Genomic DNA, 16,298 nt, shown 5'->3' on the forward strand with positions numbered 1-16,298 from the left:
ATAGCCTATCTTCCACTTGTAACACTAATACATACATGGTCGGTCACGCCCCTGATGTGGTAGGCCTACAGGTGTGCCTGATGGAGCATAAGCTAGGTGAGAGAGAAGGGTTGTCTGCCTCTGACAGACAGCTGGACCGTGTGTGTTTATTTGTGTGCTAGCAACGTGCATGTGACATGGATAATGAACTTTTCTTTGCTCTTTTACCAGATATTGTTCACTCAGTCAGTCATAAGTTCACAGCAGCCACAGAGACATTCTGTCAGCCTGCCATGTGCCTTTCAAGTGAGTTCAAAACACTTGCAGGCATTTCACAGCCGCAGAAGCAGATACAATTACCTTTTCGGGTAAACAATATTCACGTGGGAAGAGAATATAGCATTGCTTGGAAATACAAGAAAGGATACCTTGGGGTTTAAGTGTACGATCAGAAGCGTAAGCAGTGAACAGCGGTTTATGTGTGATCAGGTCAAAGGCATGCACATCCACCCAAACCGGTCTTCCTCTCCTGACAGTGTCAATGGGCCATAATGACTGACATGAAGAGTAAGCATACAGTATATCCCCTACAAATACTCAATACAAGATATGTTTTCTCTGTGGACATTCTCAAGTGAGGATGCTATATTTCAGTACAGAGTGATGAATTTCAATAGATGACTCTAATAGCCATATTCAATAAATAGATATGAATGCAGGCATGCACAGCCATGACAAGGACTCTCACAGTGGAAACATGGCCTTCAGTGATTCTGAAATCTGAATGCAAACAGGAGTTTCATTTTCCTACTATGCAAAAAGGCTTTAGTGTGTGTGTGTGTGTACGTTGCCTTGGCAAGAGGACTCCGGAATCACTGGGAAGGCCATGTGGAAGGACTCAATTGTCTAAGTTGAGCATTCATGAATACTAAACCAAACTTTCAATAGAACATTCCTGTCTGAGCATTACTTCTTAACTTCTGTGCTATTAATAACCAAGCAGCTGCACAAAGAGCAACGCATTTTGACATTTGAAAGAATAATCAAAATTTATTAAAAAAATAGATAATGGTACAATAGCGAATATGCATAATTCATTTCGTTTCCCTATTCCCTACAAAATTTTGAAACATCGCTTAATAGTCATTTTATTTTTAGGCTTCTGTGCATGTGTAGCAAATTATAACTGATCTTCATCTGTCATTTGCTGATGAACAGCAAGTATCATTTAAACTTAAAATATACAAACTTGTCCTTAACGTAATATTATATTGACATCAAATTCAAATATTTAGCTTTGGTTAATCCTATGTCAACACAACAGTGTAAATCTGATCATGTTGCCTGCCAGTAACAGCATTGCTTTTGTTAAATACTCAAACCTCATGTAGTCCACAAACCAGGTTAGCAGGCACTGCAATATCTGACAAGGGAAAAAACAGAAAGTAAAGCAATGTAATTTTCTGAAATAGTAAGTAATGCTGACTATACAGTAATTTCACCAATGTGAATGTGAGCTGGAGAGACCATTGCATGTTTCATATTTAAAACGTTGTGCAACACAGAGATGAATCCAGCTTTGTCATACTCATTCACATGATAATACTCATTCACATGATAATTCTTACAGTATACCCCAGGGATTAAGTGTTATGTGCATGGATAATGGAGGCATTGTAGTAGAGACTGACTACTAGAATCACGTTTTTTTTTCTTTTCTTCTTCCATACCTATCTTAGCAGGCTTGGGAAGGTTCAGATTGTTCATGATTTCCACAAACTCTTGCAGGCTTTTGGTCAGACGGGGGTTGAACTTTCGCTCCTCACCGACCGTGGACACTGTCTGACCTAATAGACAGGAACACATCCAGTCAATATTGATCAGTTTCTTTTTTTTTCAACTTATTGTTTTTATTGTCATTGCCGGGGTAGACAATACATTTTATACACAAGCATCATAGCATCATTCAGTTCTCAGTACAACATTGTCTCCCCAAGGAGACAGCAGCAACATTAAAAGTAACACATTTGAAAAATAATAATAATCATAAATAATAATACTAACAATAATAATAAAGTGAAGAAATGTAAACATGAAAGACAACATCTGATCGAGTAGTTCAGTCAACGGACATGAAATAAAAAGAAAATAAAAAAAGAGAAAAGGAAAGAGGGGAATCAATCAAATCAAAGAGGTCCATCAATCAAAGAGTATGATAAATAGTATATGCGAGTTACAGAACGTACCATACATATTTTTATAAATACTGTCACAGTGCGCATCTACCCACATAATGTACAATCATATCACATTAAACATTCATGATCTCTTTGTAGAAATACATCTTTGTAATGTTAAATCTCGATGCGTGCGAAGGGCGTCCTTTTCTTAATAAATTGCTCATTTTGTAGCCTCACCAAATAAGTAATTTCTTCCATGTCTCTAATTTCTTTTACTTTATTCAGCCATTGTTCGTGGGTTGGAGGGTGTTTTCCCAGCCAATTTATTGTGATAGTCTTTTTGGCCGCTGTTAACAATATCTGGAGGAGGTACACCTTTTTCCTACCTTCAAACCCAGTTGTGGTATCCGAGTGTCAAACACTCTGTTAATGTCATTAAAAACATTATTCCAGAATTGCTGTAACTTAGGACACGTCCAAAAGATATGCGTATGGTTACCGATAATTGATCAGTTTCAATTGAGGTGTGAAATTGAGGTGTGATGACCTTTGACTTTATCTTGGACTTGCTTCAAAAGATGATAAGAGGTTAGAGGATGTGGCTGGTCAACATTTGGACAGGCAGTCTTATACTTCATCTACAGTATTATTTAAAACCGTCTACTCTACATATAGCCCATGGATGTTTGTAAGTTTGGACTTATTCACAATTTCTTTCTCTCACAATAAAGCGTGTAAGCAAAGTGCAGTTTCTTTGTATCCAAAGCTGGTAGTACTTACCATAAATAGCCAATAATACATTTAATTTAATCTAAAATCAGTTAACCAAAAATAATTATTATGAGACTAAGGAAGGTGGGAATTTCAGCTAACCTTTGTAGTCGTGTGCAGGGTAGATTAGGCAGTGAGCAGGCAGTGTGAAAATCTTTTGATGAACTGACTGATATAACCTCTTGGGGCAACCTGAGAAAGAGGAGTAAAGTTATGTTGAGAATGTCACTCATGGCAAAAAACATTTAATACTGCCACCATGTGTTCATTAAGCTACATTACAAAAATAAACAGAATACCTTGTTTTTAGTCAAAAGTAAGTAAGGATACATTGGACAATGTGTGTGTGTGGGTGTGTGAGACAGAGAGACACGTATTTATGCGAGTCCCATGAATACACAGACCCCCCCCCCAGACCACTTGCCTAATAATAATATTAATTTTATGCCCATCCCAACTTCCCAAGCTCATCCGTTAACAATTCCCTCCCAATCAATAATGTGATATATTACCATTAATCGCATTACCAACACTGTGCATAATTTGGTGTTCATATATTCAAACGGGGTATAAGAACTAGTGTAGATAAATGTTAGAAATGGTGTTTACTTCATGGTTCATGGTAGCCTGGCTAATAAGCCAGACCGAAGGTTCATGGCACTTACTATGACCTACCTTTGTAAGTCTCTCAAGAATCAAGAGCATTTGGTAAATAAATACCTCCTGTACATTTTTAAATAACTTCCTGATGAATGAAGTATACCCTGCTGGAAGTCTGTCCTGCCACAGCCTCTGATCAGCAGTGCGTCCCCAGTAAAGGCCATGCTCTGGTCACCCGTCACCAGTGTTACACACCCATCTGTGTGTCCTGGAGTCTCCCTCACTGTCAAGTACTGTGGCGGAAGCAGGGAGTGGCAGAGTAAACACAATTGAATAAAGTGTAGCAGAGTGTAGCAAAGAAACAGAGAGGTGAAACACTCCTGATAATGGAAAATATTGACCATTTATTTGTAGTACAGCAATTAAATAAATGGTCAAATAGTGCATGATAGCATTCTGAAAGTAAAATAATAGACCATTTTCAGTCTCACAGCTTTCAATGCTTTTTTTATTTGTTCAATTGAGATTCAAAAAATCTATTAGTGTGTTTTGGCTAATTGTATAAAAGATAGTGCTTTTAATTTGTTTTTTACCTGACTTCCATTCCAGGTCATACTTCTATATACTACTATCTTGCCACTGTTACACATTAGTCTAGAGACGAATATGAAAATGAAAAAAGATTTAATATACGCCTTAACAGACGACGTCACACTGATAAGAAACAGCATGCGTGTGCATAAAGGCAGCAGAAGAACACCACCTCTTATAAGATGCAATGGAAAAGTTCTAACTGCACTCGCGTGTAAAAAATGCCCCATCAAACTTTCAGATGCTGTTTTTCTCCCAGTGTGGAGGAAGAATGATTAGGAATTTTATTGTGATCTCTTGCCCTTGAAATATATAGTCCTTGGTTTCTGTTGTTTGAACAATAATAGCAATTCAAAACAGTTGTCCTCAAAACCACACCTCCAGTCGCTGTCATAAGAACGGGAGGTGCGCTCATGAACACGGCAGCAGAGCCTGGTTGTCTGCACGCGCACCTGCAGCCCATCAAGTATAATGTATGCTTCGTCCCGTGATGGTGTCACGCACGCAGACCTCTACGCTCACAACAGTCACATCTGTGATACGATGTGAGCTTGTATATCAGCTGTTCTCTGTGCACAACACTGTTGCGCTTTGAAGTATAAATGTCTCCTAGGGTGCATCTCACTAGCCAACTCACAAGAGGAGGTTGAAAGGACTGAAACCAGCGCTCCCCAAAACAACAGGTTTTGAGATCTGTTGGGAATTGATTACATGAAACAGTCACCATGTGCCCAGACCCAATGTTTGTAAACAAATAATTGGTCTATAGCCATCAAATTAGATCTGAGCACGGTAAATTGTGTTGAAAGTTTCTTCCTTACATAATTTCCAAAGGTAATCTGGTCTCCGTCTGACAGGAGCACATCTGCAATGGCACCGCAGTGTTTAGAGATGGCACTCTTCAACACTATCAGTCTCTGCTTCAGCAGCCCTGTGCCTGTGATATGGTCTGCATGGCAGTGGGTGTTTACTATTGGGAAAAAGAGGATGCGCATTGAGGCCCTAACACAACAAGCCGACTTGGGTCAGTAATTGAGCATCTGTGGCCGACAATAAGCACAATTTGTGTGTCCCACTGCACAAATGTATTGGTCTGGGGGAAATTGGTCTGTTCACCAAATTAGTATGTTGAATCAGTAGCGGAGTGTTCGGTAACGTTAGTTAATGGTTATGAAATGAAGGATACATAATAACTGGATTGCATTAGTTTACATTTTATTTGTTACTTTTATTTGTTTTCTCCTGATTGATTGATTGAAAACTTTATTAACATAGGAAAAGCACAGTTCAATACAAGGTCTGCTAAAGACGTAGTGACTAGGAAAGGACTTGGTGAGAAACAATAATAAAACGGGACAAAAGTATCAATAAATTATATATATTTTTTAATTATTTTATTTTAAATAGTATAGCCAAATATCCATGCAAAAAACACACCGTTGTTTAATTTAGCAATTTGAGTTATCTATCATTATTAATTATAAATTAATAAGTGGTCTGAGCTTTTACATGACAGTAAAATATTAAATTATTAATATCCACTGTTTTGTCAAAGGCTGTCTGAACAATTCCATTTTATGCATAAATGATCTAAATCAAGCTGTGAGGCTGAGGAGTGAGTTTACACCAAAGTGGACACGGTAACATGGTTAGTCACAGCGGTCAAAGTGGATGATTGAACCCAGTGTGCATTATCGAAGAAAGAAAAAAATACTTCAAGATGGTTTACACAGCTACACAATACCACACATATTAGCTTTTATAAATTAATAGTTTATTTTAGAACCATACCTGCCATTTTCAGAGTCAGCCCCAGTTCATCCATAAGCTTCAGATCTCTGTCAACAGTCTCCAGGACAGGGTCGATGAGTATTGCTTCCTTGGTCCCTCTGTCTGCCAGCAGGTATGTATAGGTACTGCTCACTGACTCAAACAACTGAACAGATATAAAGAAGAAACATGATGACATTGGGTATGAGGTGATGGAGTAGATCATTTATAAAAGTTACTGTTACAATTAATTAAATAGAAAATAGTCTAACTTTTTTTTAAAAGATGTTTGTGGCTTTTCTGCCTTAAGGAAACAGGGAGAGACTGGGGACACAAATACTCCAGGACCTGGCTAAGATATTATGTATGCACTTAATTTAGCAGAGAATATCAACTGTTCTTGGCTAATATGACCCCCGCAAACAATTTAGGAACTGTGAGAAATTCTCTATCCGGGGCGAAATACCCCAAAATGACCACGCCCTTTTTAGAATTGAACGATCCTCTTACTATCTGCAAAGTGTTTGTTTCATAAAAATCCACAGTAGACATGAGCTACTTTATGTCAAAAAAATTCATTCCAAATTCCAAGTGTTTGGAAGCGCTCGATAATCACTCAACGCCCTGCGTACCACCTGTTTTGAATTTGCACATAATGCAGGAGGCAGCAGGATGTTGCTTTACTAAAAGCGAGTGCTTCCAAACTCCAACACAGTCGAACCATCCAGGATTCCATACCACAAGCATGTGGATTGGTATGGTCAGGGCTGCCAACATTGGACTGTGGGAATCCAGAACATTTTAACAGAGTAGCACACCTGTGTTCTAGTGAATTTGGGGAGTTTGATACTTGTATCAGGCTTGATTTACTAGCATTGGGATATGATGGGTACAATTTCCTCAATAATTAATTTGATGACTGAAGCAATGTAAGACTCATCTTTAATAATAACCATGCAACTTTGCAACATCTCTGAATGATTGCATGCACTGCCCACACCCCCAAGCGGGTGTCTGGTGGTCCTCCTCCCCCAGAAACCTTTTAACAGAGTAGATATAAAAATTACCTGTGTTCTGATGAAATGACAATCCAGGAGTCTGCCAGAGACTCGCGGGATCCAGGAATAAGCCCCGTGGCCCCGACACGCCCCCCGACTCCCCCCCCCCCCCTCCTCTAGGCACTGGGCAGTCAGAACATCCCTGGTCGTAGGGATTTCTCGTTTTGGATGTCTTGTTCAAGTATCGTATCGTTTAATGTTAGATATAATATTCCCCCTGCCGCCCATACAAACAGCCAATGACTGAAGCTCACCTGTCTAAAGAAGAGTCCTTCCAGCGGCGCCCTGGAGCAGTAAGTTCTTCGGGAGACGTTTAGGGGCTGCAGGCTGCTGGGTACGCCCGTGCGGATGAGTCTGCTGTGGGCTGCAGCATGACTCGAGCTCCTGGTTGCTGATCTTATGCAAAGCGTGAAGGCCAGAGCCTGGACAGGTTTTGCCATGTTTATGACCGAGCACATTCTGTTTCAACTGTTGGGGAAAAAAAAACGAGCAAAAGTATCAGCACCGTAAACCAATCGTCTGAACAGGGTATTATTATTCGCAGACATGCAATTCCGATTCCAACGGCAACTGTATGTTACCTGAGGTGTGTGTATATGATATCCCTGTCCTTGTAACTTATTGCAAAAAATGCCAATTGTCTAATGATTGACAACTTAACTTAACTTGCCAATAACTTTATGTAGCGGCGGTTTATGGCGAAATACTTCCCGAACCCTCCAGTTTTACACTGATGCAATAGTCCACCTAACAGTACCATTTCAGGAACTATAAAGGAACAACATTACCCTGTCATACGTTTGGAAGCTGGATTTCTGCCATCACAAATATTGTTATGATGGCGCAATAGGTGACGGGTCATCGTTGATTGCAATGTTCTCCTTAGGCTGAACTGTACCTTATCGCACAGTGGTCAAACTGGTCATAGTCATTCCTCTTCTTCAAGGTTTTGTGGCGGTATTGTGAGGTGCACACCACCACCTACTGTATCAAAGTGCAAACTACAGTGCCAGTGTCCATTCCCAATTGTCAGAACCTCAATAAAAAAAAACGAGTTTCCTCCTTTTTCTTCAAATATCCCATCCTCCTCATTTTGAAAATTGCAAGCTACCAACGCTACTCCCTACATCTCCTCAACAAATATGAAAACACTTATGTGGTAAATATAGTAAATCTACTGCAGTGGTGGAAAGTAACTAAGTACATGTACTCAAGTACTGTACTTAACTACAACTTTGAGGTACTTTTACTATACTAGAGTATTTTCAAATTTCTATACTTTTACTTGTATTACACTACATCTCAGAGACAAATATTGTACTTTTACTCCACTACGATTATTTGAATTGTTTAGTTACTTAGTACTTTGTAGATTTTCATTATTATTACAAAACCTATATTAAACCACTTTAGCCCTGCTTGATTGATTGAATACTTTATTAACAGTTCAAGGATAATTCAGATAAGCCCTCAAGGCTTGTTTCCATACTCAAACTTTTTATATACAGAATTACTAGTGAAATGTGACATTCAAGTACTTTTAGTTTTGGTACTTTTCTAGTATATTTTGATGACACTACGTTTGTACTGTTACTCAAGTAGATTTTGATTACGAAAACTTTTACTCGTAACAGAGTGTTTCTACATTGCAGTATTGATACTTTTACTTAACAAAATGTAGTACTTTTGTAGTGTATTGCCATTATTTGTCATATATTGAGTGTCCAGGAAGCACTTTTTACCCTGTTGCATAAATGATTGGAGAGGCCAGGCATGTCCTTATTTCTGTATCATTTTATTAAGGACAAAGCTTAGTTACCAAATTCATGATCAGTCAACTCCAGAGCCATCCTAGAGCAGTCCCATATAGCAGTCCCCGATCTCATCTGGAACCTGGCTATAGATCTCACTCTGACTGACTGGATTCTCGACTGACCTCTCTGACTGGATTCTGTGGATTCTCACTGGATTCTCCCTGGATTCTGGATCTCCGCACATTTGAGACCCTCTTTATAATTCTCCCCAAATAGTGCATGTAGGGTGTGCACCCCAACGCCCTTGTATGTGTGTACGCACGTGCATGTGCGTCCCCAGACCACCGCATACTAAGTAGATGGTCACTTCTATAGATTGTTAACACAATGGTATCCACGGTTCAATACAATAGCCTTTACAATTTCATAGCAGACCTTTTCAACTGATCACATAGGCCCTCCTTGGAATGTGTCTGTGGGCCAGCTAATATCAAGCCTCTCAGAACTTACATGCAGGAACTCAGCTAGTGAAGGTTTGTCCTGCACAACAACATGACATTATACAACATTATATGGATATTTCATCGTAATGTGGCTCTGTAATATACGACACATTCCTCCCTTGACACATGAGCCAACATGTGTCACAAAACTCATAGGAAGGAGCCACATTAGAATCCTCCCTCTGGCCGATACATGACTTACTTACTGGAACATCAGCAATTCAAAGAAATCACACAATTACAATAGAATCCAAAAATACCCTCAAAAGTTTCCAGCATTCAAATTACTTAAAATCATCACCAGTGATCTTCATTACATTTACATCCTCATCATCAGTATGCTTGACTCTCTCTGTGTTTACTTCATTACATTTCATTTCATCTCATTTCATCTCATTTCATTTCATTTCATTTTAACACAAAAACACAGTAAAAATCGTTTACACCCCAATAACTTCTCTGTAGTATAATCCCTATCACTTTCAACAATCACATAACTCAAACATGAATAATGGCATAAATGATTAGTACACATATCTGACACTTAACACCATACATTGTCGCTTCTCCAACCCCTTTTGCTTTTACTCAAAAGCACAAAAGCACTCCAATTATAGATCAATGTGTGTTATAACCTTTCAATCGTGACATCTAAAACACCTAGCTTCAGTTAATGTCATGACTAAATTATAGCTATAATCATCCAATACTATTGACCCTCAAAAGTTTAGTTTTCCTTTAGGACATGCAGAAATTATCCATACATTATTTCAACCCTCCATATTTCCAAGGCCGGGGAAAAACATCAGATAACATCAGATACAACCCCACTATTTTCAACCCAATGAACGATAACGGTACAAATCACATCTGAGTATCAGCATTAATCCCTCACAACATGCAGCTGATTCACAGATCAACTTCCAACACATATACGTCAAAAAACAGAGTAATCTATGTAACAATAGATAACTCCACAGTCTTGGCCAAATACCTTCATTGACTTTTCCCCCTTCACAAATTTAGTTGAATAACAATACGCCCTTTATCTAATCTTAGGACGGATTACACTTAAGCGTACGGCAGGGCCACTACCTCTCGTCTAACAAAGAGACATCTACTAATATTATTCCGGTACACATTATTATTCATTTTCCCAAATCTAGGCATATTCATCCCCATCAAGTCAATTTCTCTAATTCAAATGCCCTACGACAAAACCATCAACATACATGCCTATTATGTTGAATTAGACAAACACAGACACACATTTGAAATCAGATGTAACGATATTCATCTGATATAAAGATTCTTCTGTAACCGTTGCCCCTCTCGTTATCTCACGTCGACTGTTCCTTCAGCCAGCATGGCCAAATGAGGCTGTCCATGCCAACAGGTTGTATGCATGGCATGCAGTGTCCTGATGCACCGCACAATTGTTGTCGAGCTGTCCTCTCTCCCAAACTGAACTGACTTCTCCATCTCCCCCCTTTCAGTCATGACAAAATGACTGAAAATGAGAAGTTGACGCCCGTAAAAGCCACTGCAACTCTTTACAGAGTAGGCCACTGCAAGGCAGAAACTCATGCTGCAAAGTGATGCGTTGCTGGGAGCCTGTAGAACTGTTGAATTGAGCCGAGCCTCCTCCTCTCGGTGCCCGCGGCTGATGAACGCCTCCCTTTGAACACTGAATCGCCGAGCCGAGCAGAGTAGAACGGACCCCCCTCACGATCGCTGCTGAAGAGGTGACGCTGGTGGTGCTCGCTGACCCCTGACTGCAGCCCCTCTCTCCGGCCGTCTGCTGCCGTGGTGATGAAAACCATGGTGATGACGACGCACACCACTGCTGAAAGCCGCTGGTTGACCGTAGCCGTAGCAGAGACGATGACGGTCCCCGCCGAGCAGACTGAACTAAACTTAAATCCTCAATTCCAATACTCTGAATCCCTACAAGTTGTCATGGCACTCCAATCACCTAAACAACAAGTCCAAGCACTCCCAGACACACTCCGTGACAAAACAAAGTTCTTTTCCTCAATCCGTCCCAGAGGAGCAAACTGCCCCCCCGAGCGCGAACAATGAGGCCACGATCTAGCTCGCCATTATTTGTAGTGTATTGCCATTATTTGTCATATATTGAGTGTCCAGGAAGCACTTTTTACCCTGTTGCATAAATGATTGGAGAGGCCAGGCATGTCCTTATTTCTGTATCATTTTATTAAGGACAAAGCTTAGTTACCAAATTCATGATCAGTCAACTCCAGAGCCATCCTAGAGCAGTCCCATATAGCAGTCCCCGATCTCATCTGGAACCTGGCTATAGATCTCACTCTGACTGACTGGATTCTCGACTGACCTCTCTGACTGGATTCTGTGGATTCTCACTGGATTCTCCCTGGATTCTGGATCTCCGCACATTTGAGACCCTCTTTATAATTCTCCCCAAATAGTGCATGTAGGGTGTGCACCCCAACGCCCTTGTATGTGTGTACGCACGTGCATGTGCGTCCCCAGACCACCGCATACTAAGTAGATGGTCACTTCTATAGATTGTTAACACAATGGTATCCACGGTTCAATACAATAGCCTTTACAATTTCATAGCAGACCTTTTCAACTGATCACATAGGCCCTCCTTGGAATGTGTCTGTGGGCCAGCTAATATCAAGCCTCTCAGAACTTACATGCAGGAACTCAGCTAGTGAAGGTTTGTCCTGCACAACAACATGACATTATACAACATTATATGGATATTTCATCGTAATGTGGCTCTGTAATATACGACACTTTTTCCACCACCGATCTAGTGTACCTGGTAAAACATAAACTGCAACAACACAGAAAGGAAGCAGATACAATTGACTGTGCTTTATTTCAGTATGATCACGTTGGCCCATGAAATGCAGTGATAAGAAGAACAACAACTATGATGTGGTAGTAATACTACTAGTAGTAGTGGCTGTTGGTGATTCCTCTGATTCATCTGGTTTGTCCTTCTGTGAAAGCAGAACATGTGGCCTGTCAGTGTCATACACCATATCAATACAATGCATTTTTCCAGGGTAAATAATATATAAATCGGTAAGTAAACATAAAAGACAGTAGAGTCTGAACACCCTTATTTTACTAGGACGTATTACATAGCGTACTGTAAATCTCCCCAGATTGTGTGAAATAAATAAAATAAATAACTAACTTTTACAGTGTAATTTACTTACTACCTAAACATCATTCGATTTGTGGACACTTATCCAAACCACTGGTGGGTGGCTTCAGTAGAATCCAAAATCCCTAACCCTAAATTAGTGCCACAGTGCACTCACTGAGATTACTATATTCTGTATACCTCTAAATATTTTCCAACCCAGTGCATCAGTTGGGTGACTCTGGTGTAGACTCCTGGTTTATTGCGCCGTGCACAGCCTTCTCCCCAGCTCACTATCCCTGCCAGTCTCCAGTCTCCCTCAGCTGTCTGACACACCAGAGGGCCTCCACTGTCTCCCTTCAAACCACATGGGCCGAACAAACGTTTTATCAGTCATCAAAATAATAAATGGGTGTTGTTTCATGTTGACAAAGTTGTATGTCAGTTTTGTTGACTAATGTGTCTTATCTGACACAAGATTCCATTGAAATGTTGTGCAACTGAACTGGGTACCTGGCAGGAATCCAAACCGCCTTCCATTTTCCCTGCACAAAGCATTCTGGGAGTTAGGTAGGAGCCGTAGACACTTGGGCGAGAGCATATGGACTGAGATATCACCTGCACATGAGCTTGTCTCAGATTATCTGACACATGACCTGAGAAAGAGAATGAGGGGAGGAAAGGTGACAACTGACAAATGACAAATAAAACTGAGTTTAGACTATAGAATAGCACTGGGCATTGGAACACATGTAAGGGGAAATTATACAAAATACTGTAAATATGCCAATTAAGAGCTTAAAAAAGAAGAGAAAAATAAATAAATATTATGGATGATTGAAGAAACAGGGAACATAATAAAGTGACAGTCAACATACAATAAACAGTATGATCAGAGGGGACAATACTTCTATGAAATCGTAGTGTGGGCGTAACCAAGCAACACACCCCCTTCATGAGTGTATCCCCAGCCAGTGATCCAACACGAGGTTCCAGCTGGGAACGTCTCACTTGGATTCGGCAAGCACACCGGTCGGACTCCACCTAAAATAACATTGTTACATACTGTTACATAAACGAAGGGATGATTACAAGAGTTATTGTGTGTGTGTGTGTGTGTGTGTGTGTGTGTGTGTGTGTGTGTGTGTGTGTGTGTGTGTGTGTGTGTGTGTGTGTGTGTGTGTGTGTGTGTGTGTGTGTGTGTGTGTGTGTGTGTGACTGTGTGTGTGTGTGTGTGTGTGTGTGTGTGTGTGTGTGTGTCATCGTCAATTCTACAACGTGCCAGTTATATCCTATAATATGCAGCTAACTGACTGTACAAAGTTGGCAACTGTGAAGTGTTGAATCTAAATGTTGCTGTTGAGGAGCAGACTTCAATAAACTGTGTGGAGATGAACATCCAGCAGATGGAACCCTCCCCTCTCACCTTCCATATGGATGTCAGTGACTGTGCGCAGCAGACCCACATCGTAGTCATTGTTGTCTTTGTTGAAGCGGGGGTGATAGAGAACCTGCAGCGCTCTGTAGCGTCTTCCATGAGACTCATCTGCCACACTGACTGTGTCCACCACCACCTGCCAGTCCTCTTCATGCACCATGTTGTACCTGTTGTGGGAAAATATAGTTCTTGTTCCATCACTAAAACCTATAGGTAAGAAGTTTATTGCACAGTTTGGAGATTTGTTTTTAAATATTCTCATATAGTATAAGATGTGATGTGCTATTTTTGAGTGGTGCAAACCACTCCAATAACCAGCTTTGTCTGTATACGTGTTTGTATACGTGTTTGTGTCTGTGTACATGTGTGTACCTGTACGTGGGGCCCAAAAGAATGAGCATGGTTACTATGGTCACTGACATTACGTCAGACCACAGCTGATCAGGCTGTATAAGACCTTGCACCACTCAGTTCACACGGGTGTGATTTTTCCTATGCAACTTGAAATTCTGTCACCTTTAAAGCCTAATTTATTATAGGTATTATATACATGGTATTTTAATTGGGTTTCATCATTGTGCAACAAAGTCTAACTTTACTTTGGCATTACACATCTAAAATAGAATGGGATCACCATGTCTCCCTGAAGGGGCCCCTCCATCTTCAGGGTCTTTCCCCCTACAATCAGTGTCCTCAATAATTCCACCTTTCTTACCACTCTCCAGCTCTTACTCAATGAAGCAGTGAGCAGCAGTGATGACCCAGCGTGGGGAGATGATTGCCCCTCCACATACATGTTTCCCTCTCCAGTGTAAGCTGCTCTGCCAGCCCCAATCATTCTCCGCCGCCAACGTCCCCCCGACAATACGCCAACTGCCCGTACCATCGCTGGTTGAATCTGAGCAGGCTGACAGAGGCACAATGATGGAGAAATGGGAGGGGTTAAACTAATGAGGTGAAACAATGACGGTACTAATGCTAAGCATACGGTATAATTTACCTGCACTGATATTTCCTGTGTGGTTGAATGGGTTCTTGTGCAGGGCAGTTGGGTATGTTGGGCTGCTGCAGTTGGTCTTCATCGAACATAGAAGAGATACGTCTTGTGGTTTTGAGGGGAAACACAGGAACTTCACTAATTTCAATACACCGGAAAGAAAAACAAGGAAGTTAAGTGAACAGTGTTGTGGAGTCTAGTATTAGTATTACACAATAAAGTCACAAAAACATCACCTTATATGCTGAATAATCAATTAGATTTTGTAGGCATTAACATGCTGATCATGGACAAATAACTAGAGATGCACTCTGTCGAGGTGCCAACTTCAAGCAGAGCGCGCCAGTACTGCTACTAACTAATGTCTATTACAACTGCTGTTCTAAATCCTTTAGACCTGTTATTGACCTTATAACAACCTTGAAATGTACCTTAGTTACGTCACCATCAACAGCCAATAAGTGACCACCATTCTTATACATACATACATACATACATACATACATACATACATACATACATACATACATACATACATACATACATACATACATACATACATACATACCCAGCCGATCACCAAACGTACCTTAGTTACATCATCAGCCAATCCCTGATTGGCCGAGGGATGCCACTAACATACGACCGACATAGCCGATTACAGTACTTGCGCGCTCTACTCACGCAAGTAATTATTTATGAAAGGTATGTAGGGCTTCCAAAAATCTGGACTGTGAAATGGAATCAAATCAATGTTTCGCCTATACTGTAGATCCATTGTACACGCTACCACTTATAGTGCCGCAGCGGCACAAACGTAACGCAAAGCTGTGCCAATCAGTGAAACCGATGGATCATATTGGCCAATCAGGGAAATGATGCCTAGTCCACCCCAAACAACCAGAGATTTGATGCATCCTCCTAGGAAACCATTGACAACACACCCCCGGGGAAGGCGTATATCTATTCTACGTCTATCCAGCATACAGTAGGAAAGTCTGGTAAGGCCAGCAGTGTCGGTAGGCCAATCAGAGGCAGGTGGGGCGTTACCATGTCTATGCTCAGACGTAGAATAGATATACGCCCAGGGAAGAGTCACACATACTGTACATACATCAGAGGTTTCTGCAATTTATAAATGAGTACTAATAAGTCAAGTGCATACATTATTCTTATTGTCTTACAATGAGCCATCACTCCTTGTAGTTGTCATTTACTGTATTGTCCTTGGACAGGGATCCACAAAGCTTTTCAACAATGACGCAGAATTATAGATCCATGCTTGTTGCACCCCAACCCAATGTGTTTATTGTCTCCACCAGGCCGAAGGCATGGGGAGAGAGTATGTTTTGCACTCCGTCCGTGTGTGTGTGTGTGTGTGCGTCCGTCCGTGTGTCCTTCCGTCCGTTTTGCACTCCGTCCGTGTGTGTGTGTGTGTGTGTGCGTCCGTCCGTGTGTCCTTCCGTCCGTCCGTTACCAGCTAATCTCCGGCACCGTTAACCTGGTCGATGC

General features: G+C 40.9%; 1 protein-coding gene across 5 annotated transcripts; it reads right to left on the minus strand.

The window, feature by feature from the left end:
• Positions 1–1,007: 1,007 nt before the first annotated feature.
• Positions 1,008–7,916, minus strand: ethe1 (ETHE1 persulfide dioxygenase). 5 transcript variants are annotated; one of them, XM_079504610.1, is made up of 8 exons: positions 7,848–7,916; positions 7,204–7,417; positions 5,913–6,057; positions 4,943–5,091; positions 3,694–3,823; positions 3,033–3,122; positions 1,710–1,826; positions 1,008–1,402 (listed from the first exon to the last, which is right to left on the minus strand). In XM_079504610.1, exons 2-8 carry the CDS (start codon positions 7,405–7,407, stop codon positions 1,356–1,358), a joined length of 882 nt encoding a protein of 293 aa, XP_079360736.1. In that variant the 5' UTR covers positions 7,408–7,417; positions 7,848–7,916; the 3' UTR covers positions 1,008–1,355. The 5 variants fall into 5 exon arrangements, with proteins under 5 accessions (XP_079360736.1, XP_079360734.1, XP_079360732.1 ...); XM_079504608.1 differs by having other exon boundaries at positions 7,748–7,875; XM_079504606.1 differs by having other exon boundaries at positions 7,738–7,873.
• Between the last annotated feature and the right edge of the window lie 8,382 nt (positions 7,917–16,298).

This window comes from Electrona antarctica (assembly GCF_951216825.1).
Source record: "Electrona antarctica genome assembly, chromosome: 6".
NCBI lineage: Eukaryota > Metazoa > Chordata > Actinopteri > Myctophiformes > Myctophidae > Electrona > Electrona antarctica.

Excerpts from the sequence above, each read along its gene's own strand:
- ethe1 (XM_079504610.1), bottom strand. The coding sequence starts at position 7,407 with ATGTGCTCGGTCATAAACATGGCAAAACCTGTCCAGGCTCTGGCCTTC. Across the intron at positions 3,824-4,942 it reads AGATTACCTTTGGAAATTAT|TACTTGACAGTGAGGGAGAC; the intron begins GTAAGGAAGAAA and ends CTTCCGCCACAG. Across the intron at positions 3,123-3,693 it reads CAGGACAGACTTCCAGCAGG|GTTGCCCCAAGAGGTTATAT; the intron begins GTATACTTCATT and ends CCTCTTTCTCAG.